Below are 27,592 nucleotides of genomic sequence, written 5' to 3' on the forward strand. Positions count from 1 at the left end.
GGTTGCTTACCAAAGAAATAACAAATGCAAATAGTAAATTGGAGAAAGTTCCACATTCCATCTGGCTGGAAAACTACCACCCGGAAAGTTTTATCAACTTTATCTGGTCTATCCTCCCACCCAGTGAATCCACTGCCTAAAGAAAAGGCAAATTGATATAGGCAAGTATAAACTAGGAGCCAAAAAGGCACGTCAAGAATATAGGCATTGATCTGTAAATCGAAGGTTGGCCCGGTTACAACTAGATGGAGAACTCATGCTGCGACTGAACAGTGAAAATAATTTTCTGGTCAGTAGTGGGACAGCTAGAACCAAATTACAAAACCACTCTCTGCAATTTAGTCCCAGAAACTAAGTAGGTTGTTTATTTATCCAAAAACGTTGAGAACCCCCATCCAGAAGAAATGGTAATGAGACAGAATGTTCCCTGGGATTTACCCATAGAAATCATCTCCAAATCTTCAGTCTCTAGGGCAGCAGGTCCAAATGGACTTACCTACCAGGCTCTCAAAAATGAGCCAGCCTTGTGGGCAAGATTCTTAAACCAAGTCTTTAAAGAAATCCTTAGACAGCGTAGGTTTCCTTCCTCATGGAAGACGGCAATAATTATACCATTCTTCAAGGGGGGCGGTCGGTTGAATCCAGCGAGCTAATGCCCGATCGCTCTGCTAGACATAGATAGCAAACTCTTTATGAAAATTCTGTTACAAGAAATTACAAATTGGGTAGACTCTTGTCAGATCTTGTCTTGTAACCAAACAAGCATTAGACGGGGTCTTTCTACTACCCTGAATGGGCTTGTTTTAAATTTGGTCAGTCAAAACACAATGGGGAAGAATGAAGTCCCACTGTACAGGCCATGGGTGGACCTCTCGATGGCATTCGACCAGGTCGATAGAGCACATATCTGGAGTAAACTAAGGATATGGGGATTCCGGAGGCACTGCTTGAGATGCTGACTGAACTACACAAAGACACAACCCTGAGGGTCTGGCTGGACGAACAAGGACACCTCTCGGACTCAATTAGAGTGGAGAGAGGAGTGACACAAGGGTGCTTAGGCGCACCCCTCTTCTTCAATTTGTATTTGGCTAACCTGGGAAATGTTCGGGAGGCATCTGCACTGGCCAGCCCTGAGATCAATGGAAGAAGGATCCATTAGCTTGCCTATGCAGATGATAATGTTTTGCTTGACAGAACAGCGATAGGCCTACATTGATTGTTAACAAAATTGGGTGAATATACCAGAGGGAAGGGATTATCAATCAACCTGTCAAAATCTAAGATCCTGGTGTTCAAGCACAGTCAGAAAAAGTCAAGTACACAGGTTGGGCAATGGATGGTCACACAATCCCGAGAGTTGAGGATTTGCTTTACCTGGGGTATAGAATACATGGCTCTCCCGCAATTTATAAAGCGGAGTCAGAGGTGGAGATGAAGGCCTTGCAACTTATCCCCCAGATGAAAAAGCTCTACAGTTAGTATTGCAAGTTCTCAATTCTTCCTTTGATCAAGTTTTTCAAGGCATAGGTGATACCAGTAATACTTTACGGGTTAGAGGCTACACCTTTGCTTCGGAACATCAACTGGGACAAAATAGAGGCCCTCACCTGGAAGAAAGTTCTTGAACTTCCAATGAGTACACTGTCATGGAACCTGAGGTTTGAACTGGGGCTGAACACACTGGTTTTAGTGGTTAACTGGAAATTTACCTCATCTACCGGCAGATTATTTCTGCGGAGCAAAACACGTTGCATGGTGACATCAAAGCCGACTTTGAACGCTCAAGATTTAAACTCTTGGCACAATTGGACCTGAAAGTAAAGGAATACTTGGGCAACGTAGACTCAAATATAGAGACACTGGCTAACATCCCTCAGAAACTAAAAAAGTTAGGGGAGAGGAGCGATTGAATTAACACAATTGCAAAGGTGAGAAATATGGAAGTACATAATTCTTTCCATTTGGTGGACGAAAAAGTGGGGACCCTTTCAAAATACCTGCTTTAGTTCCCGGACAGGCCGGTTAGGACGATTTTCCTTAGGATAAAACGCAACCTGTTATCCACCAGGGAAATCCCGGCCATACGGAAAGAAGAGGAAAAAACACATAAATTGTGTAAAATATGCAAGGTGCTGTCTGAACAAACATTGAGACCATTGCTAATGCAATGCGAAGGAATTTGAAATAAGAGACTGACTCTATTTAGAAAACATTGAAGGAATGAGGAGGGGTTAACCTCCGACCTTCTTCGGAACAGTATCATATCTGGTCACGAAACAACGTTGATATTTTCTGTGGTACATCTACTAAAAGAATGTGGATTTGTGTACTAAGAATGGTTGTTAACCTCCAAATCTCTTTCCTGGAATGGGACTGTAGAACTGGGAATAAAAAAGATGCATTGATCTAATTGGAAGAATATATCACTTCGACACAATATTGATGGCTATAGAAGTGTATGTTGTTAATGTCATATGTTTAACTGTGATTTAAATTTTTAAGTTGTCAACATTTTTGTAAAGGTTTTTTCAAAACCACATACTAAAAAAATATATATATACATAACAAATGCAAGCATGTAGTGAAATGTATGGACATGGCCAGTATCCTAGCTAAGAGGTGCATCTCCATGGCAAGGAAGTCCACTAGCGGCAAATTTTGGGCTGAAATCGAAACAAAAGTATGGGGAAGTGCAATCTGGGGGCAGGAGGTGCTCGCCAGTGCCGCATACGAGTCCTGGAAAGTGCTGGTTTGGGACATGTTCCACCCATCGGATGACAAACCCCCTTGAGAATAGAGCACTACTGTTAAATGTAGCTATTGCATTAACTGGCAGTAGTTATGTGTCCAGATTGACGTACACTGATGGGCGATTGCTGCTGAGCACTGCTTGTCGTCCTACCACTGTAGAGGGATCAGAATTATATAGAATGTTTTCCCACGGCCCGGCTTTTCATAGTATTAGAGATATGCGAGTTTGAACCCAATGTGCGAGGAATGTTATTTTTGGTTTTGTTTTGTTAGGTTTTGTTTCTTGGTTTTGCTGTGTTTGTGATACTGGCAAGATCCTATTGAATTATTATAGAAATGCACATAAATGAGAAGATAGGATAACGATGTTAGCTGGAACTATTGTAATGCAATTGAACAAATGCCAATTAAAAAAAGTTAAAATAAATAAACACTTTTACAGTGAATATTTGATTGAATGTACGATGTATTTGTCCTCTCTACGAGTATTTCCTTCTAGCCTTTTTTAATGTTGTATGTGCACATGCTTGCAGGTATCCTTACTTATACATGCATTGATCTTTTTGCATATTTAGGAACAAAGTGAGCGGTACGTTCAAACAATCAATCATCTAGATAGTGTAACGACAAATTACGCACAACAATATCAGACTCTGCAAGAAACAGCTCACCAAGAAATGAATCGGCTGAATAACGCAATGCAGTATTTAAAAGGTAGGCTGTGTTTTGAAATGATATATGGCATTTATAACGCGCCTATACACAAGTGCTTCGAGACCTGAGGTCTGCTAAGTCACAGTTTATATGAATGTGGACATTGTTTGCTAAATCGAAAAATGGTTGTTATGCTTCATGATAGGCACATTTCCAACAGCTGGGCAAAACAAGAACCTCTATCATTGAAGCATTACTCATGGTACCAGGATTCCCAAGATGTATCCATGCCCATATAGCCATGCACTTGTACACTCTCGACCTGCAGAATCCCTACTTTGCTTTCTATTTTTTAATTGGGTGGATCCCGCCATCCCTCGCGTGCAACACATTTACACTGTTCTGAGCCATGAACCTTCACTTCCCCCTTCCCAGCTATTTGGGGGGCCCTGGCAGTATTTTGCAAACACTAAATTATTGTGAGCCTGTGACGATGATGCACATTCACCATTCTGTCTGCTGAAGCAAAGTGTGTCATCCCTTACAAACAACTCTGATCCTTTGTGGAGTCCATGTTTTAAACACATTCATGTATCATTGTATTCTGACGCATGCCTTCAGTCCGATGGTACCAAGTGTGCCATCCCTTTCAAACAACTCTGATCTGGAGCCCTACTGTAAATACACTTGGCACAATCGAACTGAATTCATGCATCAGAAGAATAACATTGTGTAAAAGGATACATGTTATTCCACAAATGTTAATTCTGTTAAAGGTTTAGGCATTAAAATCCAGGCCTCTGGTTCTGGCGAGCTGCAAATTGCATCAGTATGCAACTCTGGATTTTTGAAGCTAAAAATCCTGAGGAAGACGTTGCTATTTCTCCCCCCTGAATCTCGAGCTAAGCTGGTTGCAGCCTTGATTCTTGGGGCCATTGATTACTGCAATGGAATCTACTTGGGCCAACCTGCTTTTTTGGTCCTTAGATTGCAGCTTCTACAGAATGCTGCTGCCTGCCTGGCTCTTGGAGCGGGTTGAATGTCCCAATCCCCTGATCTTCTCCAACTACACTGGCTCCCGATGAGTAGTCGTATTGAGAGCGGGTTGAATGTCCCAATCCCCTGATCTTCTCCAACTACACTGGCTCCCGATGAGTAGTCGTATTGAGAGCGGGTTGAATGTCCCAATCCCCTGATCTTCTCCAACTACACTGGCTCCCGATGAGTAGTCGTATTGAGTTTAAGATTCTGTGGGCCTCATTCCGGGTTTGGAGCTAACCATGGAGTAATTAGCTCCATGGTTGCCTCCGAAACCGTCCCGAATCCGGCATGGTGAATGGAGTAATTACCGGTCCATTCCAGGGTTGGAGGGACCGGTAATTCCCCATTCACCTTTTACCCTTCCCCATTCCCATTTCTGCCCCATAGGGCTCAATGGGAATGGGGAAGGAGGTAATTACTGCACTGTAAATGATGGTACCGTAATTACCTCCGAAGTACCTTTGCGGGTCCCGTACTTTACTCCTGCTAAAAGCAGGAGGTAAGAAAGGACCCGCAAAGGAACCTCAGAATATGGAGGTAAGGGATTACCGGCATCGACACCCTTACCGGTGCCGGTAATTCCTTACCTCCAACCTCGGAATTACCGCCTGTGTATTTACTCACCGGGCTATTCACTAACGTGGTGCTGAGTATTTGCAGACAAAGCTCATTCCTTACATTCCCTCCAGGCATCTTTACTCAGAGTCTCAGAAACTCTTGGTAGTTCCTTGTTTTCGCAGAACTCAGATGGGAAGACGTGCCTTCTCAACCCTTGCACCTGGTATGTGGAACTCGCTACCAAATAACCTGTCACTTAGCATTCCAGAAAGACTTAAAAACTATCTCTTTAGTTCCTGTATTATTCAAGTTTCTGGAGTGGTTCCCCTCCCCCACTCTATTTCTCGGTGGCTGGATGCCTTTGGCCATAGTTTGTGCTTTATACATGTTATTACATTACATTACATGAATGTTTGAGATTTTAGGGAACAGTCGTTTGCATGCCCTGCTCCTCCGAGAATGGGGAATTGTGGGGGGGGCGGCAGCTGAGTCTCCCAATATTCTCAGACAGGGCTTGGTGGAATGCACCGGGGTGCATCTTCATAAGGCGAAGTTCACGTTCTGGGCACTCTAAGAAATATTTACACACATACTCAGCTGAAGAAAAATATCAGGTCTCTGCATGGTTTCCCTTGAGTCAAGTGTCCCTAAATGATACAAGACAACTATTTGAACCAGTAATCAACACAATTTCACAGGCAGGTAAAGCTATTAGATAGTTTGGTTCAGTTTAGGTTTTTTTCAGAAAGTTTGTCAATAGAATGTAACAGGCCAAAATCAATAGCCGCTCTCGGTTATAGGGAAAAGGTGATTAAAAGTTACCAAAAGGCATTAGGATTCCACTCCCCCATTTTTTTTAGCAAGTTCTGGGTCATAAAAGTTGAATTAATTTGGACAAAAAATGCACTGGTTTTCAATTTGTTTTGTGGAATGAATAGCTTTAGCACACTCCATAATGCAAATATTTAAATTATTTGCCAATACAAGGACTGGTGGTGTTTCTTATGCCATGTCCAGCATTGTGTATAAGCCAGAGGCTATCAGCATCCAGGTTCTGACACATACACATACCCCTATGAAAAGACCTGCCGTGACAGCACGCCTCTCACAGGCAGGGACGTCATTTCACCAAAATGCCTGGGGTTATGGAAGTGGCATCACATGACCTTTGACCTCTGATGATATCACAGGAAGTGATGTCATTTGACCCCCACCTCGAAGTGACATCACGGGAAGCGATGGAATACAACCTTTCACCCCTTGACTAAACAGGAAGGAACATCACATATTGTTCCTAAGTACACTACAAAAAATATGGTTGCAATATCACTATCATATTGTATACATTTCCTAAAAGAAGGGATCACCATATGTATCGCTAATATCAGTGTGTATAGGACCGTATTAACAAATTACTGTGAATGCAAGCAGACGTCCAAGGCCAAATGAAAATGATATGTTATTATATAGCACTAATGCTTAAGCGCTTTATATATAGATCAAATATACATACAATATCACCCAACCTGTGTTGGTACTCATTTATCGACCTCAGAAGGGTGAAATGCTGAGTTGAGGTATTTAAGAACAGGATAAATCAGTAACTCACCACCTGACCTGTGCCTGGTAATAAACCTTTATGAGTCTAGCAATTTATTGGATAGAATTCCAGAAAGACAAATTATGTGTTATTCCTATTCTTTCACATTTAGCGTCACTGCTCAAAGTGATACACTTGTGGAACCCTGTTTTATAAGAGGCCTGAACAAGAAATCCAGACACTCCAAAAATAAAGAGTTACATGACACTGGCCACAGCAAAGGAGCAAACATTAAAAAAAAAGTTTTAAAAAAAGTCAAGAAAATGTATTCTTTTTTCTAGGGGTAGCAAGGAAGACCACATGGGTAGCAACTGCGACCTCTGGTGACCCCAATATTACGTCCCTGCTCACAGGTGTCTGGAAAATCTGGCCTATCGAGGATAATGTAGGATTCCCTCTTCCTGTGCGTCTCCGGCCACAGAGCACCTCAGAATTCTGACCCCAGTCTGATTGCAGAGCAGGAAGTGGAAGGGGTTAGAGGAGTCTCCTGTCCCCTGTCCTGGTGCGCCTTCTTAGCGTTTGACTGGTGTCCTTGACAGAAACAGGATGTCACCACCACGTCCCATGCAAGTAAATTAGTTTTGTAAAATGTGTTTGTGTGTGTCTGAAAGATAGTTTAAATGAAGGTGCAAGCAGGAGTTAATGACACATGTTATTGAAAAAAATTATAATTGCATGAATAGGAGCACCAATGATAGTGCTTAAATGCTGTTGAGAACCATGTATGCAGTTTTCTACTTTTGAACCCCAAAGTGCAAACGTAAAGAGTAAAAACAGGCATAATCATCTTTACTCGTTATTACTTTTACTCTCCATCTTGTAAAATATATGAATGATACTTTCAAATAATCTGTCTGCTTGTATCAAGTACTAAAAGTACACTTGCATGACAGTTGCTGGCCTACAACATTGCAGGTAGAGGAAGACACAGGATCTCCATCTTGTCTCCTGTTCCATCTGCAGAACCTGTCCAAAATTACCTGGAGCCATACACTAAGGCATACACTTCTTAAAGCCTTGGTTGTACGGCTTAGTTAATTGCTCCATGCCATAGAAAATGAGCCCCTCAGTAAATAAGCGTGTCTATGGATGGAGTTGGAATGAGTGGGTGTGTGAGTGAGTGTGTCTTAGTTTTCCATAGTGCAGAGAAGGCAATTCCCACCCAACATGACTGGCGGGAGCAATGGGCCTGTCTCAATGCCTGGAATTGGATTTTATGGGGAATACTAACATTATTTTGTAAAGTCGCAAAGCGTGGTCGTACTGTGCCAAATACTAGATTTAGTTCTGCAATTAGTGTGTTCTCTTAGTTCCCACTTAAGGATGCAATGTTTGAAATATTTCTTAGTCATGGTAAAATTGCTCGCAAAACATCCACCACATTTGTTGTGACCTTTTACTGCCATAGTCTACCGGCATTAAAAGCTCACCACACTAATTGCAGGAGTAAATATGTGTTCCACATAATTGAATGTCCCTGCAAATTGCTATATGTAGGCAAAACGATCCGCGAAGTGAGACAAAGGACATCAGAACATCATTCCTGCATAAGAAACCAGACACCTGATAACCCACTAGCTGAACAGTACAAAAGACTGGGACACCCAGATAGAGACCTTATCTGGTTCATCATACAGACTATAAGACCACACCCCAGAGGTGTGGATATTGCAGCACAACTCTACAGACTATAACAACGTTGGATTTATAACCTAAACACCGTGAGAAATGGATTAATCATCTCAGTCGAATTGAACAACTTGATCCTGGCATGAAAAGTACAGAGTACTAGAACTACCGTCTGTCCTGAGGACTGGGATACCAATAGACACACAAACTTGCCCACGGGAGAATCTGATTTGCGATATATACATAAGACACACATATACACTCATGTCCTTTGAAGTGCAATGGTAACAGAATATGTAGGGATTAATATATAGCTTCCAATATATTTTTCTATGTATAGATATCCATCTGTGTGCAAAAAATCACTGAATCATTGTTTTCTTTTGTAGAAAACGAATAATGACAGAAATATGTTGTCAGTCATATGTGTTATGTTATAACACAGGTTCCTGAAGAATTGATATACGAATCGGTACTAACAGTGTCATCCCTATTAGAGTTTGCACCCCCGTACTCACTATGCGATTGGAATTAATGTTCTTCTATATACTATTGCACAGACTTCTAACTTTAAATGTATATATGCAAAGTGACATGGTTCCTTGTAATCATATGTATGTGCGATAGTAGAAATGACCAAACAGCTTGGGCTCTGAATACATTAATACAACTCAATGTCAAATGTTTGGGATAACACCCAGGATGCTGTAAACATTAGAGACCACATTGTTGACAGGAATGGTGTACAAATTCATGTAAATGAAAAAATCCTTTATTCTACTATTATACATATGGAAGTAATAGTGTGTGCGCACATGCATGGTTATTCATCATATGGGAAATGTTCAGAAATGGCTTTTAAACTAACTATATGCAGCAGGATGATTGGGTTCTGTAAACTGCATCAATATGAGCATCATGCCCGACTTTATGAACAAATATACACATTGGGCCTCATTACGAGTAGCCCGGTAAAAACTGGTCCATTACCGGCATGCCGGTAAGAGCGGGTCCGTGCTCGTATGAACGAGCTAATAGCCGGTGATTATGAGTGCGCGAGCATGCATGAACGCCCATGCCGGTAATGGAAATACCGGCATGCCGCTAAAGGCCCTCCAACCCCTGATAGCGGCATCGCCTAGGAGCAACCCCTAAATACCAGCCCGGTAATACCACTATGCTAATACCGGGTTCCCAAAACCGGACCCGGAAATAACGTCATGGCGCAGGAACTGGAAATGGGCCGGCGGCCATCTTTAAAAACACAATCCATTGCCATCCTCCCTAATCACCAGTCGATACTCGGAGAGCACTGTGGAAATCCATAGAGAATGTCAAAGGCTACCAGGAAGACCACCCCCCGAATGCGGAAACAGCGTTACTCAGATGCAGAGCTCACCATGTTAGCGGACACTCTAGCTGCACATGCAGACACAATACAATCCCACGACAAGAAGCGGGAGGTGCAGCAACAAAAGTGGCAAATCTGGCAGGAAGTAGCCCGCAAGGTATCAGCCGTAGGTACCAACCCGCACAGTGTGAGGGACTACATGAAGCAGTGGGATGACCTCGGGTTGAGGGTACGCAATATCATGGCCAGCAATCGGAGGGAGGCCATGGCCACATGCGAGGGTGCCCACCCCCCCTGCCAAATTGATGCCCTGGGAGGAGACAGCTAGCAGATTCATCAGTCCTGAGTCCATCGAGGGATTATGCGAGATGGAGACGGGTGCGGCATCAACCGTGGAAGGAGGTGAGTGACTCTGCAGACCCCTGTAGGGGAGACCATGATGTAGTACAAGTGAAGTGGTAGAGAGTCTAGGCAAGGCAATGCATGTCCCAACACCCACATTACCATATCCAAGTCCAGATGGCGGGCCAAACGCTGCCACACTGAAATGCATGCTGAGTGCCAATCCCATAACCAACCATGTGATACATCACACAAACCCAAAATCAATGGCATGCCACCTGCCATGCAGTGAATGCTAACATGCCCTCGCTGAATACCCTGCGTGACACACCTGTAAGACATGAATGCATGATCAAATGAATAATTAACAGCACCATTTTATGCCTCTGCCATGTCACACCATCACTGATGCCCTGCATCTCTTCTACCCCCCAGGCACTGATGAAGAAGACGCAACCCAGGAGACAACCACGAGGGCATCCACCTCACACCCTAAGAAGAGGGCACCCACCACCACCACCTCCGCTAGAGGCAAGCAGGCCACACCCACACCTGTCCAAGGGGAGTCCCTGGAAGCACCCACCTCCACTGGGGAAGAACTTGATGCCAGTGTGGAGCCTGAGGGAGACACTGAGGTGACATGCCCGGCCACCCCGAGCCCCGTGCCCACCCCTCGCCCCAACACCTGCAGTCACCCACCTGCAGTGAAGCTGACCCCTGCCTCAGTGACTGTGACCTACCCACCTCTGAGGAGTACAGTCCCGAAAATGCCATCCACGTGACTGCACAACCCACCACTCCAGCCCCCTCCAGAACCCTGGAGACACGATTGTCGATGTTGGAGGCCCAACAGGAGGCCATGTTAGACCTACTCCGCCAGTACATAGCGGAAGGGGAGGAAACCATGTGGGGTATTGCCACAGCAATTGCGAGGACCACAGCGGCCATCGAAGCCAACACAGCCACTGTCAATGCATCGGCTCGGCTAATGAGGGACTGCCTGGGGGTGGTGACACAGGTGCTGACTTCAATGCTGCTTCATATGCAGCGGCCACGGCTTGCAGGAAGTGTGGAACCTGACAGGGACTCACCTACTACCTCCACACCAGCTTCATCTGTCCCCACCAGCCCAGTGCGCCACACACGTAGGAGTGCAAGGCACACTGAAATGCCGCCTCTGGACAGCAAGAAGTCCCGGAAGTAGTGTGGGGGGACAATGGTAGTGGGGCACAAGGTTGGGGGTGAAGTGGTGCATCTTGTGGAGTCTATTGGGGGTGTTGGTGTTGTTGGGGGGTCTGGGAGTTTGTTGGGGGACTGGGAGTTTGTTGTGGGGACTGGGAGTTTGTTGGGGGGACTGGGAGTTTGTTGGGGGGGGGTCTGGGAGTTTGTTGGGGTCTGGGAGGGGGGAGTGGGCACATTTTTGCTGTTGTAAATAATACACACTTTGTGATTAGAAGAATCCATGGCTGGACATTGTTAATTTTGTGTGCATCCATTTAATGTGTTACAGTGTTCAGTGCCCAACTCCCAACATTCCCTGTGTGCATGTCCGCATTGGCCCAGTGTCTGACTGACACATGTCTTTCATAGACCTTGTGTTTCAGAAGTATTCGTGAATTAGTGCTTGGCGTACAGCATGGCCATCCCGTGCATCAAGTACTGGCAGGGGGGCTACTTCACCTCCGTCTCCATCCTCATCATCCTCACCCGGGCCATGCATGTCAATGTCAGGTGGCAGTGGTACATTTCTCCGGACGCACATGTTCTGCAGCATGACACAGGCCATGGTGATCTTTGCCACCTTCTCAGGCCTATATAGGAGTGCCCTACCAGACCTGCTGAGGCATTGGAACCGCGCCTTCAACAGGCCAAAGGTCTGCTCAATCACAACTCAGGTACGGGTGTGCACACGATTGTACTCCTCCTCATGGCTGTTCTGCGGATTCCACACAGGGGTGAGTAGCCACGGCCTCAAGGGATATCCTCCATCACCTGCAAGCAGATACAAATAGGTGTTTGTCACTCAGAACTGCCACCTTCAGGGAGCACAATCATGGCGGCAGCTATTTGGTGTGGGCATGCGCATGTCCCTGTACGCATGCAAAAATGTTACCTAGATGCAATCTATACTGTCATGAGGTGCGGTAGTCTGGATGGCGTTCAATAGATGATGCAGGGTGTAATCATGCATGCTGAGGCAGATGTGCTGTGGTAGTGCAACAATGATTAGCCTCCAACTCATGCTGTTCATTCTTTACTATGCATGGTCACACTGACCACATTGCCACAGTCGCCATCCTGTTCATTCATGCATTGCTTGCCATCACCATGGTGGCCTGGTTGTGCCTCTTACTTGTTGTCATCGATATGCATTATTTGTGATATGTGGCCCAGTGATGTGTCATGTACCATTTGACCGGTTCAGCTCAGGAGTGTTGAGCTCTGCATGCATTCTCCAATCACCGGCTCTTGCCACCCAGGTGCAGTATCCCCCCCCTTTCCCACCCAGGTGCAGTATCCCCCCCCTTTATGCATCGCCACACATCAGTACCCCAAAGCACTGCCATGGGACAGTTGTGCAACTCAGCAAGCAGCCAGGCATGTGGTCCAGCATGTCGCTCCATGTGACGGGGTAGCGCGGAGTTACGCAGTACCATGGCATCATGTGTTGATCCGGGAAATCGGGCACAGCAATGTGTGATGATCTTGCTGGAGTCACATACCATTTGCACATTGATGGAGTGGTATTGCTTGCGATTGCGGTACACCGCCTCTATGGCATGGGGGACTACCAATTCCACATGGGTGCAGTCGAGTGCACCGACACAATTGGGCATGCCTGCCAGTGCATGGAAACCTACTTTGGTGTCGGCTATCTCCTGGGCAGTCTGTGGTAGGGATATGTGGCTGCTTGCGTGCTTCAAGAGGGCATCCAGCACTTGGTTCAACATGCGTGAAAATAGTGGCTGTGAAATGCCATGCAGCTGGCCCACTGTGTGTTGGTAGGTGCCTGTGGCCAGGAGGTGTAGCACAGACACCACCTTTAGTAGTGGGGGGATGGCAGTACGTATTTCAATGAGGCTGGCAATGTCGTTCTGTATCATGTCCACTATGGTGGTGATGGTGTCACGGTCCAACCGGTACAGGGTGTGGATCTGCTCAGGGGTTAGGTTAAAAGGGCTGGGTCTGGTGCGAGGGATTGGTGGTTGCCTACGAGGCACTGCTGGCTGCGCTAGTGGTAATTGCTGCACCTGTCTCACCCTCCTTCTCCTCCTGTGTCTCCTCTGTGCTGCCTGTTGTTGCTGCTGTAGTTGTTGTTGTTGCTGTTGTTGCTGTAGTTGTAGCAGTATGGACATGTCCTCCAGCACCATGATTGCAACAGCTAGTGGTAGCATTTTGGTGTTGGAAGGGGTGTGGTGTGTGGGTGTGCTCATTTTATACTGGGCCAGCCTCCATTGCCTCCACCTGTGTGGATTGTGTGCACCTGTGGCAGTTGCCTTGTATCCTGATTGATGTTTGTGGGTGGTCCGTGATGCCTGTATGGCCGGCATTGTGCAGCCCATGATTACCGGCTTCGCGATGCCGGTATTTGCATGTCCGCGTGGGTTGGGATTTCCCCCTATTACCGGCATGCCGGTATTTGCTCCCCGAAGGGGCGCGTGTACGCGCCTATGCCGCTATTAGCTGCACCGTAATTTAGGGTGCCGCTAATACCGGGTTTGCGGGAACACCGGAATACACCGGAGCGGTAAACGATGCCAGTATTAGTATACCGGCATTGTTTTTGCCTTACCGCCAACCTTGTAATGAGGCCCATTGTCACTGTTGATTTTTATTTGCGATGTATGTGAACAAAAAAAAGGCATATCAAAGGACATTTGTTCCAAAATATATATATATGTCATGGATGGGGAGTATGTCTGGGTATAAAAGTCTATATAAACATGTAGCCTCAGACACCAGGGTACAACACAGAGTGAGATGCGGGGTTAGCCCTCAACCAGCCTAAGATTGCCACCAGATTCGCAGTTCCTTTATATTAGGTCTTGTTTGTTAGGTTGGGTTGCTCAGCAACCTCGTATAAAGAACGATCAGCCAGACGAACTTTAAGTACAGACTTTGCACGGCTTGAGCCACTCTACATTTTAGAACGGCACTGTTACTGGCCACCACTGACCCTTTTTCCATAAATTATTACGGGCACTACAATTGATTATTACGGGTTCATAGAGACTGCAAGATAAATTGCGTTTAGTTTCATGCACGCCGTCTCTGCCCCTAACGGGACCCACTATGAATGCAGCCTGGTTTCCTCGTATTGGGAGCAGGGCCCATAGTATACTCGTGTGTATTGGGACACAGACCTAGCTGCCAATGGGCACAGCATACAATCTTGATAATATAGCATGACTAATTATCTTAGACCAAGCACCACAGTACTCCTTAGACATGTTTTCACTTGTCACAGATGCACACAATGCCGCACTTGTTAGCCTGTAGACAAAAAGGCATTGCATTTGTAGTGATATCTTTTACCATTAAATTCTAGGTCTGCAGGTCATTTATTGAAAATGGACAGCTCATTTGGAGACTTATTCCTCCTCTTGCATTTTGACAGATTCCCATCCCCATCAGGTATGTTGGGGCAAACATTTATCTTATTACTTCTAATATGATGTCACATGTCACTCATATTAGATTAGGTGACTAAGCACTGCCTTTTCATTTAAGATGGGTGCTGCCTTCCTCCTGCACTGAATAGACTCCACGTGTTGGGCTCCACCCTTTCAAGAGTGGACCGGGCTCCTACCAAAACAGGTAGGCAGCCCCACGATTTGTTGAGCCAAATTATTGTTAAAACGTAGCAACACGTTCTCCATTAAAATGACACGTCACCCCCTTTTCTTTGTCCCCTGTCTAGACACATTACACATTAGCCTGTGCACATTCTTAATCCGTCTCAGTCCTGATGAAGGCTGCTTACCTGTGACACTGCAGTCTGGTGACTAGACGGCCGAAACACACCATGTCGACCTGATAATAGAAGCAACTGTCAGCACTGCTAAAACCTGGGCAAGCCCCGCAACAAAGAAAAGACATTAGACACTGCAGATTGTCATTGTCCCTCCCATGTGTCTATAAATGTACTATGTTGATACTAAAATGTTGTATGAAGGCTTTGATTTTTTTGCCAATTAATGTGTATACATGAATAAGTTGTTTTTTGTGTAATTTTATATTCAGATTTATACAAGACCTGTGGATATATAAATAAACAGATGTTTTTTAAGTGAAATAGACATCACTTGTTTTGTATCCCATGAGAAAGAATTTATGATACAAAGAAAGAGGAGGGTGACAAAATAGCCTTGACCACACACATATTGTCTACTGATTATTGTGGAGGTTGAGGCCAGTGGCCAGATTCTGGGGGGCATGGCCCCATGCCATAGCTACAAGAATATGTACACTGGGCACAACAACGGCAGTAGTAATATGTAGTAAAAAGTTTGGTGAGGTTTCGTCCGGGGTGGGCAAAGTTATAGGGGGCGTCCCAAACTTCTGTTTGTCTGTTTTTCCCATAGACTGAATGGGGGAAAAATTTCGCGCACGCCTACAGCCCAAACCGCTGGACGGATTTTCACCAAATGTGCAGCAGGAGCAGCGGCTTGGTCCCGAAAGCATGCTTTTGTAAATTTGGTGAAAATTCATCCAGTAGTTTATTTTACAACAATCAAAAAGTAGGTCTAAAAAAATTAGTGGTATCTATGTCCACTCCGCGGACACACTTCCCTGTTCTCTCCACGGACAGGACACCGATTACCTAATCGGCTCGCGTCATGTCCGTGGACATGTGATGCGTTCATTGATTGGATGGTGAAGAGCGTCAGATTGTTCCGATGCACCCGCCATCTTGCATCCGCCGACAGCGCGGCGGCGAACAGAGACGAAATGCAGTTTTGGGGAGTGTTTTGGTGTGCAAGAGTGCTTGGGGAGGTTTGGGGAGTAAGCAATGGGTCAAATACTGTATTTGTTTAGGTGGCAGGTGCTACTGATGTATGAAGGCCATGCACCCAAGACCGAAGTTATAAGCACCGAAGTTATAAGCCACCACGGGTGTGATATGCTGCAGTGGTTGTGGCCAGGGCCTCTAGTCTAGGGTGCATGGACGAAGACCGAAGTTATATGCACTGAAGTTATAAGCCACCACGGGTGGCTTATAACTTCGCTCTGCCTGGATGAATTCTCACCAAACTTTGCAAAAAGTGTGATATGGGTGGGCCCATATCGACAGTTAAAATGTTTGATTCTATGGGTGTGATCTATTGGTGTGATATGCTGCGGTGGTTGTGGCCATGGCCTAGACTCTTGGGCGCATGGCTGCAGGCCGGAGGCTATACATCCAAGACTCTAGCCCCTGGCCACAACCACCAGAGCATATCACACCCATAGATCACACCCATAGAATCGAATATTTATCAAATATTTGCAAATCTACAGTTTGTGTACTGTTTGATTTGTATAGTTTGCATGTTAAGTTTTGCCTACGTCATGTCATTAAGATTGTAGAGTTTGGTAACAAGCACTGCAGTATAACATATCCTTGGAAGTAAACATTTTGTATTGTGGTGTATGGTTAGATGTTTGCTTCAAAGGTTCTGTTATGCAGCAGTATTAATGCGTTCTATTAGAATATACTTACTGATTGATTTTTTGAGATTGGATATTTTTTTTCATGAGTTGGGTAACTGGAGCACATATTCTTTTTCAATTTCTGTGATAAAAGAAAAGAGCATGTTAGTGTATGTATTTTATAAAGACGTATTACATTGCATAATAGACATTTCAGCTTTTTTTCGGCCCTCATATTTAGTAGTTTACAAACCAGTGTACTGTGGAATTTGCTCAGTTTCTGTGTTTGTTTTTGAAATCATTGGGTCTGGGATAAAAAAAAACCTTTTTTTGTTATGCTACAGTCTATTTTTTTGTTTGTTTTCAGTGTTCACTTGTTTCTGGCTAATGTGCTATCTGTTGGCTTGTTGCAGATTTTTGGAGCAGTTAGATACCTGTTGGCATATTCTGTCTATTTTTTGTTATAATTTAGTGGTATTGATTTATATGATTGGTTGCTGCAAAATCTTGGGGCAGTTAGATAACCTTTGGTGTATTCTAACTGTTTATTTCTTGTTATAATTTAGTGGTATTCATTTATCTGTTTGGTTGTTATAGAATCTTGGGGCAGTTAGATATATGTTGGTGTATTCTAACAGTTTATAGTTTTTTAATTGAAGTTTTGTTAATGTTTAAGTACAGATTAGTTATTAAATTTTGGTTTTAAGAAGATTAAATAAGCGTTTGTAAGATTTGCTGGTAATCTCTGCTTTAGAGTAATGGTAATATCATTACATTCGAACCATCCACATTTCTTTTTTATATATGCAGTGTAGTGACCTGCATTGGTTGTGGCTCCTGCGTGGTATATTATACCTATTCTTTTGAAGGTTTTCTTACCAAGTGATACTTGACCATGTGTGAATCCAGTCAGCTTGCAATTGTTTTTGGTACCATCTGCATTGTAATGTAGAAGCATTAGTATTAGGTATTTACTATATGTTTTTATTAGTAAGGTGGAGCGATTATCTGAATTGCAGGTAGTGCATAATCTGCCATGGTTTGCATTTTGTACAAGTTGCTGAAATGGAACGGATTCACAATTAGCTATGGATACATACACAAAGTGCTCATTAGGAATTTGTTCCTGTGCCACATTGTTGCAGAGAGTGCATGTATGTTTCCACATGTATGAAATCTTGAAGATTTCATTCATAGGTATGTTTTTGTTTTACAGTACTTGTAGTAAGTACATTGGAAATTCTCGTGGGTCTTCTTGTGAGTTTATGAGTAAATTTCACCATTCCAGCACAGTAGTAAGATTCTTGCCTTATTCCATGAACACTATACGTGTTGTCAGGATTGTTTGTTGCATTTCTATGAAGGACTAACATTTGCAAACACAAATGGTCTGTACTGTGTAAGTAAATGTTGTCAACAATTGGTGGCAATTGAAACAGAATATTCATTGCTACATTTGCGTAGCAATTTACACCAGTTATGTTTGAAAATTTGAATGGACCAGATAGTTCGGTGTCCAAGTCATTTTTTCGGAGTGTGTGTTGCTTCTTTGAAGAAGTACCTGAGTTACTTTGAGTAATAGGTTCTTCTTTGGTTGTGGTAATTGATGAAGTATTAGCTTCTTTTACTCTCTTTGGAGGATTTGCAGTGACATCCTGTTGCATTTCTGTTTGAATTAGTTTTCTTTTAGAAAGTTTTCCATTTTGTGCAACAGGATATGTTTTTAGATGGGGGTGTATAGTGAACGTAGTCTATTGTATTCTAAAATGCAACGAATATCAGTGTTTACTTTACTTGCATCAAAGTTGATTAGAAATAGACCGTCAAGTTTACGTTAGCGTGATAGTGCTACGTATTCATGCCTTCTTTAAAGACTGTGTTTCCAATATCTATCAATGCTTTGTCTAGGGAAAGACCTTGTGATGTGTGAATGGTGACTGCGTATGCTAGAGTTAGAGAAAATTGTTCTCTGCGTACATACGTGTCTTTGAAGAGAAGGAATCGAGCTGTTGAGCGTCCTATTCTTTTTACTTCTGAAAGTTTGTCAAAGAGAATATTGACAAACTGAATGTTTCAAACATATGTGGGTATGTTTGAAAGCCAACAACTGTACCCAGTGCTCCATTAACTAGTCCCTGCTCCACGTCAAGGTTAAGTTTAAGCATTACTCTACAGTTTAAGGATAATTTTAATGTTTTCTCCAAACTAGCTGTGTTGGAGATAGAATTTTCTAAGGTATTTAGTCTTTTTGTGGCTTGTTGACACATGGGTAGTGGCATACTATGTACGTCCAGTTTGTCTGTGGAGCAAATTTCAATTATTGGTTGCATTTCTTTTTTCAACATTGTTTCATTGAATTTGGAACAGCTTGCAAGGGTGGCATTAAGGACATACAATTGACATTTTTGTGTGCTAATTGTTCCATGACATCAGTAGCACATGAGTTATGGCCATAAAGTGCATGGATGTGCCAGGTTTTTAATATTGCTTGTGCTTCTTGAGAAAGTACACCAACTCTAATACTTTTTAAAATGTTGGCGTAAGTGAGGTCTGCAGATTGGCGCATGTTTTCTGTTAATTCACTGTATTGGAAATGTTGCAAAGCTTGACATTTCCAATGCTGCCAACAGTTTTATGGCAGAGTTTGTGTCCTAAGGTTTTAAAAATAGGTTCACCTTTCGCCGGTGTCAATTGAAGAACTCCAAAAACAATAATGTGTTTTCTTCCAAAGAGCTCTTCGTAGTTTGTTTTAAGTACTTCTTGCAATCTGAGGTGAATCAAAGCCAACATTAGGTTGGAGACCATGCTCACTCCATCTTTTAGTAGCATTTTCATTATTTGCTTTAACATTGCGTAGTTCCATTGCAGCTTCTGTAGAAAGTTTGTAATCTAATTTGTTTTGGTGTTCTACTGGAAGGAGTAGTAATCGGTGTAAAGTCACACTGCCTATGTTGTAGGCAGCTAAACCTGTGGGGGCAGTTACAACAGCTGACAGTTTGTTGTTTTTCAATTGTTGAAGGAAATGTTGATGATTTTCATTAAGAATGTTTTGTCTGAACCAGCTTCACCACTGATGTATAGTAGTATAGATTTGTAATTTTGGCAGGTACATTCTTTATTTTCATGTTGTACACCATGTGCAATTTGTTTTGTTACTTCTTGAAAGATGGTACGCTGCTCTTTGTTCAATTTTGATTGTAGTACAGTTAAGTCTTCTGTATCTTCTTCATAGTGACACATGGTGTTCTTTACTTCTGTCATAGCTAATTCTGCCTCATTTGCTATTAGTGGCTGTCCCAGTGGTTCTTGGCTTCCTGTTACAGAAGGTTGACTACTGTCGGAAGTGTCCTTATTTAGTTGGGCCTGGAGTTCTTCTTCGTTTTGCTGTTCATTGTGCAACATTGTTTTGTACTGTGTAATTTACATCAGTGATAGTGCTTTCATTTGCTTTGAAAGCGTCTTCATAGGAGTCAAAGTTTTCTAGTATCTCTTCTTCTTTTCTCTATGGTTTAAAAAGTTGTAGCAGGGACATGTAATATAGTTCTTTATGTTGAGGAGTTTTTAATGACAATTTGAAATGATTAATTAAGCTTCGTTTGGTAAGTTTCACTAAGCTGCCTTCACAATTTGTCACTCTACATCTACCTTTTTTTTTGTCAGGGTTTTATATTATTTTTGTATGTGAACTTTTGGGCTATGTGGTATAGACACATGGTTTCCAAAGTGGTACTCCTGTTTGGGTAGTATGTGCCTAGTAAATTGTTTTTCCATATTCCTTGGCTGTTGGGATCATTTTTGGCTATTGTTTCTATGTCGTCGTATGATTTGAGAACTCTTTTTCTAGATTTAGCAGGACCAAGACTTAGCCAAAATATATTTTCAGATTTTCCATACAAAGCAGTACCGGTTAAACGATCTTCAGCTTCATAGGAGCCACATTCTCTATGAGAGAGCATTTGTATACCTAAATTGTACAATTTATGAGACAGTGTTTTGTCCAATGATAGCTCATTCCGGAGGTCTTGAAGCTCTTTTTTTTCTTCTTTTATTAAGTAGGCTGTAATATATAGTACAACTGCAGTGGAATTGTCTGCAGTGTACTGCACATCTATGTTTGCATTCCATAAGAGGGAAATGATTGCATTGTAATCATTGATATATTTTGCTTCTTCTGTTCTTTGTATGTAATATGTGTTCTTAGGTGGTTTACCTTTAACACTATGTCTAACTGATGACATGAAGTTGTTCACTTCACCTGTTTTTGTAACTGGCCTAGGGAAACCAAAGCAGCATTTGGTGTAGTATTTCCCTTTGTTTTTGTATTTGCGATGACAATATTTGCCACATTTGTGTCTTTGAAATTGTACAATTTGTGCATGAAGATCACTATTTGTTGCTTCCGATGGAATTTCACAAGTGACATATTTTTCGATAAACTGTAAAACATTGGCATCACTGTCTTGACCAAATTTAGGAGCATCTTTAATCCATGAAAGCAAGTTGATATGTGGTGCTTCTCTGGCTTGGTATTCTTTTCCCCAAAAGAAGTGTTGCACTTCTCCGAGGGGAGGAACAATTTTATTACAAATAAAGTGTAGCATAGCAATGAAGCGATGATGGAAATATCTTGAAACATTAACAGGATCTAGAGAGCAAAGTTCTCCAGGTGTTAGTATATCTATGTTTGTTTTGTTTTTGTTTGATATGCGTAGTAAATCATGTAAATCTTCCCATGCATATACTGCACAACTTAATGTCACAAACCAAGTGGGTGGGCCAAGGTTTCTTATCATACAACTTATATCTCTGTGACATCGGAACCAGTACTCTTTCATATCACGCATGTTTGCTAACAGATTTGTAATCCTTGATTGTAAAACCTCATCCTTTTCTTGCACTTTTTGTATTAATTGCGTAGCTGACATATTTTGAAAGTGGGTTCCTGATTTCCATATGTGTGCAACTCCGTAACATAGAGTTGCTAGTTCACTTTCAAAGAGTAGGTGGAATATGTATTCCACATTTTGTCTAAGCGCCTCATTACACGGATGGCGGTGGACCAAGGTGCTATTAGCACCTTGGTCCATGCTGGTAAAATACGGGTACCGCAATGGTGGAAAGGGGAATTACCGCCCTATTCCAAGGTTGGTGGGGCAGTAATTCCCCCTTCCCCCATTGCCCTTCCCCATTCCCATTTTTGCCCCATAGGGCATAATGGGAATGGGGAAGGTGCTAATTATGGCACCGCAAATTGCGGTGCCGTAATTAGCTCCCTGGTCCCTTTGCGGGTTGGTTTTTTAACGCCTGCATACGGGTACCGCAATGGTGGAAAGGGGAATTACCGCCCTATTCCAAGGTTGGTGGGGCAGTAATTCCCCCTTCCCCCATTGCCCTTCCCCATTCCCATTTTTGCCCCATAGGGCATAATGGGAATGGGGAAGGTGCTAATTATGGCACCGCAAATTGCGGTGCCGTAATTAGCTCCCTGGTCCCTTTGCGGGTTGGTTTTTTAACGCCTGCAAAAAGCAGGCGTTAAATTCCCCAACCCGCAAAGGGACCTCGTAGTAAGGCGGTAAGGGTTTACCGGTACAGGTAAAATACTGGTACCGGTAAACCCTTACCGCCTACCGTGTAATGAGGCCCTAAATCTTGGATCTGCAGACTAAATTCATAACGAGCAGTATTCTGATGCTGTTATTTGAATAGGTCTATCATCGTACCTTCCTCCTTTGCCAGTACGAAAGAGTAGAGGAAAAGCACATGCTTCTATACTTTTTTCCCATATGCTTATTGGTGATCCTTTGGATTGTCGCATTTGGTAGGTTTCTAGTGCATCATGTATGGTGTCATTAGAGTGTAAAGGATAAATTGTACAATGGTCTAAAATATTGGATACTGTAGCAGGATCTAGAAGTTCAAATTGACCAGTTTCTGGTGACTCTTGAATTATTTCAGTTGTTTCCCTTAAGTTTTCTTCAATATTTATTTCTTTGTAGTATTCATTATTGTCTTTTAGATATTGTAAAGCTTGTCTAACTTTATGTAAGCCTACGAGTTGTTGCCAAATTCTTTTGTCTTTTGGTGGTACACCATTTACTTAGACAATTAAAGATTGCTCTATTGGACGTTGCACTCCCAGAGTGTGCCCATTTTCTTTCCGATCTAATGGTAAATAAACCACTTTGCCACAAATGCCTTTCACCAATTCAGAGGGAGGTAATGTTGCTGTTTTTGGTTGAAGGTGTATTATTGCTTGAAATTGGTGCACTGTTTGAATTATGATGCTCTCATATAAATTGGGTTTTGGTAGTGGGAATAATTCCAAGATATTTGTGATAGCATGTGAAGGAGTTTGGTTGTTGTCAAGTTTTGTAGTGCAGTAACTGCAAAGTATTAAGGGCTCAGTTATTTCGTATTTTTTTTCTGCTATAAGGTAGAGAGCTAATTCAAACCATTTGGAATCTTCATTGTCTCTATTTTGTATGTTACGTCTACAGTTTTTGTGTTACTTTTATAAAAAGTTCTGCAGCAACACACACACACATGGTTTGGTACTTCAGCGGATGTACTTTTAAATTTTAGTATTTCTTTTTTGTATGTGTGTAGTAGAAGGTTGCCATGTGCCGAATGGTTGCTAGTCTGTTGTAAAGCTATTGCATTTTGTAAGTGGTTTTCACTTCCAAAATATTTTCTCTGGATATGGTTGATTTCTTCGAGTAGGTCTTTGGGTGTACCATGTAGAAGAGTGTTATTTAAATTGGCTAGTGCTAAAGCAGGACTTTTAGTACAGTTTATATACTAGATTTCTTATAGTTGAATGATGTGCTGATATCATTTTGATATAATGGAAGGCGCTTTTGCAAATAGGTCCTGAAATGCAGGCTAATGAATGTCCTTGTAGTCCTGTGTATTTGCACACTGGACATGTGTCATATTTTGCAGCACTTTCATTTTGATTTTGTCTTTGCCTTTCACATACTGATTGAGGAACTGGTGTAAAGATTTTGAAGATTTTTTGGGAATGTTACACATTGACGTGCATGGCCATTTGTATACTGGACGTTCTGGTACAGTCGAATGGAGAGGTAATTCTGAGTTTTCCGGGGATATTTTTGAAAGCAGTATTTCTTGTTCCATTATGGTATTATTAATTTTTTCATAACCTCGTCCACTGCTATGTATGCCAATTGTGTTTGTTTGGTTTTGTTTGTATGATTCTTCATTAAAATATGGTTCTGTGTTTGTTGTGGTGTGTCTCCATTCACCTCCACAGATATTTAAGAATTTATTTTTGTTGATATTCCATTTATTGAGAAGTTTTTTTGTAATTTAGTAGTTAGTTTTGTTAGTGCTTTTAATCTGTTTAACACTAAAATGAATAACTTTCTTTTGAGAAGGATTGCACTGTCTATCAAAGCTACTAAGATTAATTTTCTACAGTACGTTTGAAGGGTTGTCCATGATTTGTCTCCTGTTTTTATAAGATTCTGAAGGACTCTGTGGCAGAATATTTTTGCTAAAATACTTTTTTGGTATGGTTACTTGCTAGTATATCAAGATGTATAGGAGCAGTTTTAGCAGTAGTGGTAGCCGAATTCTTGTTAATCATTTTCTGTTTCGTTTTACATTTTGATAGAGGAGGCAAAGTTTCTGTACTGGAAGCTTGTTTTGTTTCGCTAAATGACTGTATTAGCTGTTTTGTTTGAACTTTTTGTACAAACTCTGGTAAAGATGGATGCTTATTTTGGACACTTATTTTCATTTGCTCTATTTCTGCGTTGTTTTCTACTGACTTTTTGGTAGGCATTCTTTGGGGTCTGTTGAAAAAAAAAGAAGGTATTTGTTGGGCCGTTGTGCAATGTATGTGTGCTGTGTGCATGAGTGTCTGAGTATGATGGGAAAGATGTATGTGGTGGTGTGTGATTGTGCATTGGGCAGCACAATTAGTTGTGAAGGCTATTCTTCTATTTGTGGGTTACTAAACTGCGGTTCAGATGAGAGTAGAAAGTGAGCTAGTGGTGAGGATAAGCATTAATAGTAAACCTAATGGTATAAAATTAAAACAGTTCTTTGTTTTTTAATACTTTCATTCTAGGGGTTGGGTTTGTTATTTGTGTTCCAAAAAAAACGGGATGTGTGTGCCATTCTGCCTGCTAATCCCTGTTTAATAAATGGGGATTTGTGGGCAGAATGGTTCAGAAATCACTGTTTTCTTTGGTGCGCAAATTACATGAATGAACCACGTAGTGTGTTTGAGGAACAATAAGAATATTAAGGTAGTATTGTACTTACTTTTTTTGTGTGGAATGGCAGGTTTCTTCAGATATGTTGTTTGTAGTTTAGATGCTGCTGATTTTCAGGAGAGTGGTCTTCACTGCAATTGTAAAAGAAAGAAGTTAGAAATGTTGTGTGTTCATAGCCCTGATGTTAATGTAGACGTTGATTTTTATGTTTTTGTAGTATTATTCTTGTTTGATATCTGAACATAGTGTATGCATGCATTTAATTTGACTATGTGCAGCTTTTATATTTTATTTACAATATGTTAGTTCAACATGCTTTGCAAATGAGTAGAATTTTAAGTGTATGAAATTCACTTGGTTTTTTAAAGCTGTGTTTTAGATAGCAGACAGGTTTGGAAGTGACAGTTGATTATAGTAGCTGGGAAACATTTCAATAAGTTCATTTTATAGGCAGACATGCCAACAATCGGTAGCCCCTGAGAGGGAGATTTCACCACAGCAATCGGGAACATTTATTTTTCCCATAGGATTGCATTTGGATTAGCATTAATTTAGGCGGAAGACAGTAAAAAATAGTGCGATTTTTCAATGAAAAATCGGGAGTCTCGCGCCTAAATCGGGAGGGTTGGCATGTATGTATAGGTTAGGCAGGTTTAGTGGCATTACTCTGTTTATATGGATTCATAACACTTGTACATGTACTGTGAATAAAATATTCATACCTGTAATTTGTATTCATGCATGTGGATATGAATGCAGCTGTAAGTAGAAATCTTGGAGACTTGTAGAGTAGTTTTTGTAGTAGGTGCTTTCCAATGATATGAGACTTGTACTCAGAGTGATCAACAGTACATTTGAAGTGCGGAACTCTGAAGATGGATTTAGATGTAGAGGTCTTGGATGTGGTTGGTGGATGGTTGTGTGATTGCTTAGCTGTATCCAATGAGGGAATGGCATTGAGAGTGATGTGGAAAGGGTAGAGGGCTGGCTAAGAGTTATGCGCCGCACGGACACCGCGGTTGTCCTTGGATTGAGCGTGCCACATCCAGGGTTTTCCAGCAAATCCCGTATGGAAAGGGGACTGTAGGGATCAGCCAATCAGATGTTGACGTTGTGGATTTGTGTAGAAAGAGACTGTGTAGTGAAGATGGCAGAGGTGGAGAAAGTCAGGGTGTTGGTGCTCGGAAATATGTTTGTGCATGCTTTACAGCAGTATGCTCAATGCGGGCATGTGGCAAACAATTTCGATGTTAAAGGAGTGGAGATGTTGTGGAGCGCTGTGCCTGATTGCAATGTAGAGTGAATTGTACAAGTTTGTGAAGATATGCGCAGGATGAACGGTCCCCACCTGGTGCTCTTACTTTGTTGGCAGAATTGGAACAGTTGGTTCAAGCAGTAATGAACATGCTTCCAAATGCGAAAGTAATTTTTTCTGGATTACTACCTAGGGCAATATGGGACAATAGTTCTGTTTTTTGTCCTCAGCAAAACATTGCTAGGTGTGCAATCAACCGAGGCATGTGTGCTTTCATGCTTAGAGCTGGCATGTTTTTCTGTAATAATGAGAATATTGATTCGAGTAATGCTGTTTATTTTGAAGAAGATGGCATTTCCTTATCTTTTTTGGGAAATGCCATGCTGTTTTGGAATGTAAGGGTTGCTTTGGAGAAGGTTATGTGAAGATTTTAGTAGTAAAGTAAGAAGAAACCCCCCCCCCCCAAAAAATACAAAATAACAGGTGTCTGTCAGGCATCTGAAGAGAGGCACAAAGGGCTGGAGCGGGCACCGCTTTGTATCTGCTTGATTAAAGCACAGGTGTGCAAATACTGATGTATATTGGGGTGCAGCCCACCAAATCATGCTACCATGCGCCAGCACGATACGAGTGAACTAGTGAAGGAAGACCTAGGCAAACTTGCCAGCGGTGTGGGCCGCACACCCTTGGATCCCAATTGGGGTTCGAAGAAAGTATGATATACTTCTTCACATTAATGAGTTTAAACTTAGTGGTTTATTCAAAGTAACTGTAAGCAATCGTTTTTCTGATGGGCAACACGACTCAAAAACGGCCAATGCATTTCGGTCTAACAGTCCTTCATCGGGGCCTATCCAATCAAGCAAATTATAGCCGCACATTCAATAGATATGGTTAACAATTAGACCAGTCATATAGAAGACAACATAATCAGAACCAGAACATAAAAAATCACGAAAAGTGTACCACATTGCATTTAACAAAAATAGAAAATCAACAGGGTCCCACATACACAAAGACATTAACACGACAGAAAAACAATAAAAAAACAAAGAGAGAGTCAGTAAAATAATGAACATCATGCAATTGAACATTACATTTACAAGTTTCTTGTTTGTATATTGTGATTCGCCAGTGCCCGATTACCCTTTCTGTTATTAATATCTTGTTGCACCTTATGTGTAAACCGTTATTCTGACAAGTAATACCATTACTAGTGACTAATGTTAATAGCAATTATGCGGGTAGAATGTGTGTTTACAAATGACCTGCTCATAGATAAATCCAAACCACATGCTTTATCCTCTGGTGAACGCGTTAAAAATGCATGCAGAAAGATGTTTGTGTCAATCTCAAAGAAAAAGCTGACCTTAGCCATTTAAACTCTGGCGGGCACAAACTTGAAAGTTTGTCTTACAAAGTGCGGCTCAACCGCTTAACATTATATTCACAAGTGGACCTGTTTCAAAGAAATAGCAATAGTTAAAGCGTGCTGATAGCCCGCGTGCGTTCACTGCCGTATTTCTAACATT

At 42.2% G+C, this 27,592-nt stretch overlaps 1 protein-coding gene across 2 annotated transcripts in view; it reads left to right on the forward strand.

Moving 5' to 3' along the window:
- Positions 1–27,592, forward strand: part of LOC138511073 (coiled-coil domain-containing protein 158-like) — a 1,302,957-nt gene that overhangs the window by 448,833 nt on the left and 826,532 nt on the right. For both annotated transcript variants that reach the window (XM_069626572.1, XM_069626573.1), the window contains exon 4: positions 3,330–3,468. In XM_069626572.1, the coding sequence (XP_069482673.1) occupies positions 3,330–3,468 (139 nt within the window). The remainder of the gene's footprint in view (positions 1–3,329; positions 3,469–27,592) is intronic.

This window comes from Ambystoma mexicanum, chromosome 6p (genome assembly GCF_040938575.1).
Source record: "Ambystoma mexicanum isolate Mex_15411 chromosome 6p, UKY_AmexF1_1, whole genome shotgun sequence".
NCBI classification, from domain to species: Eukaryota; Metazoa; Chordata; class Amphibia; order Caudata; family Ambystomatidae; genus Ambystoma; species Ambystoma mexicanum.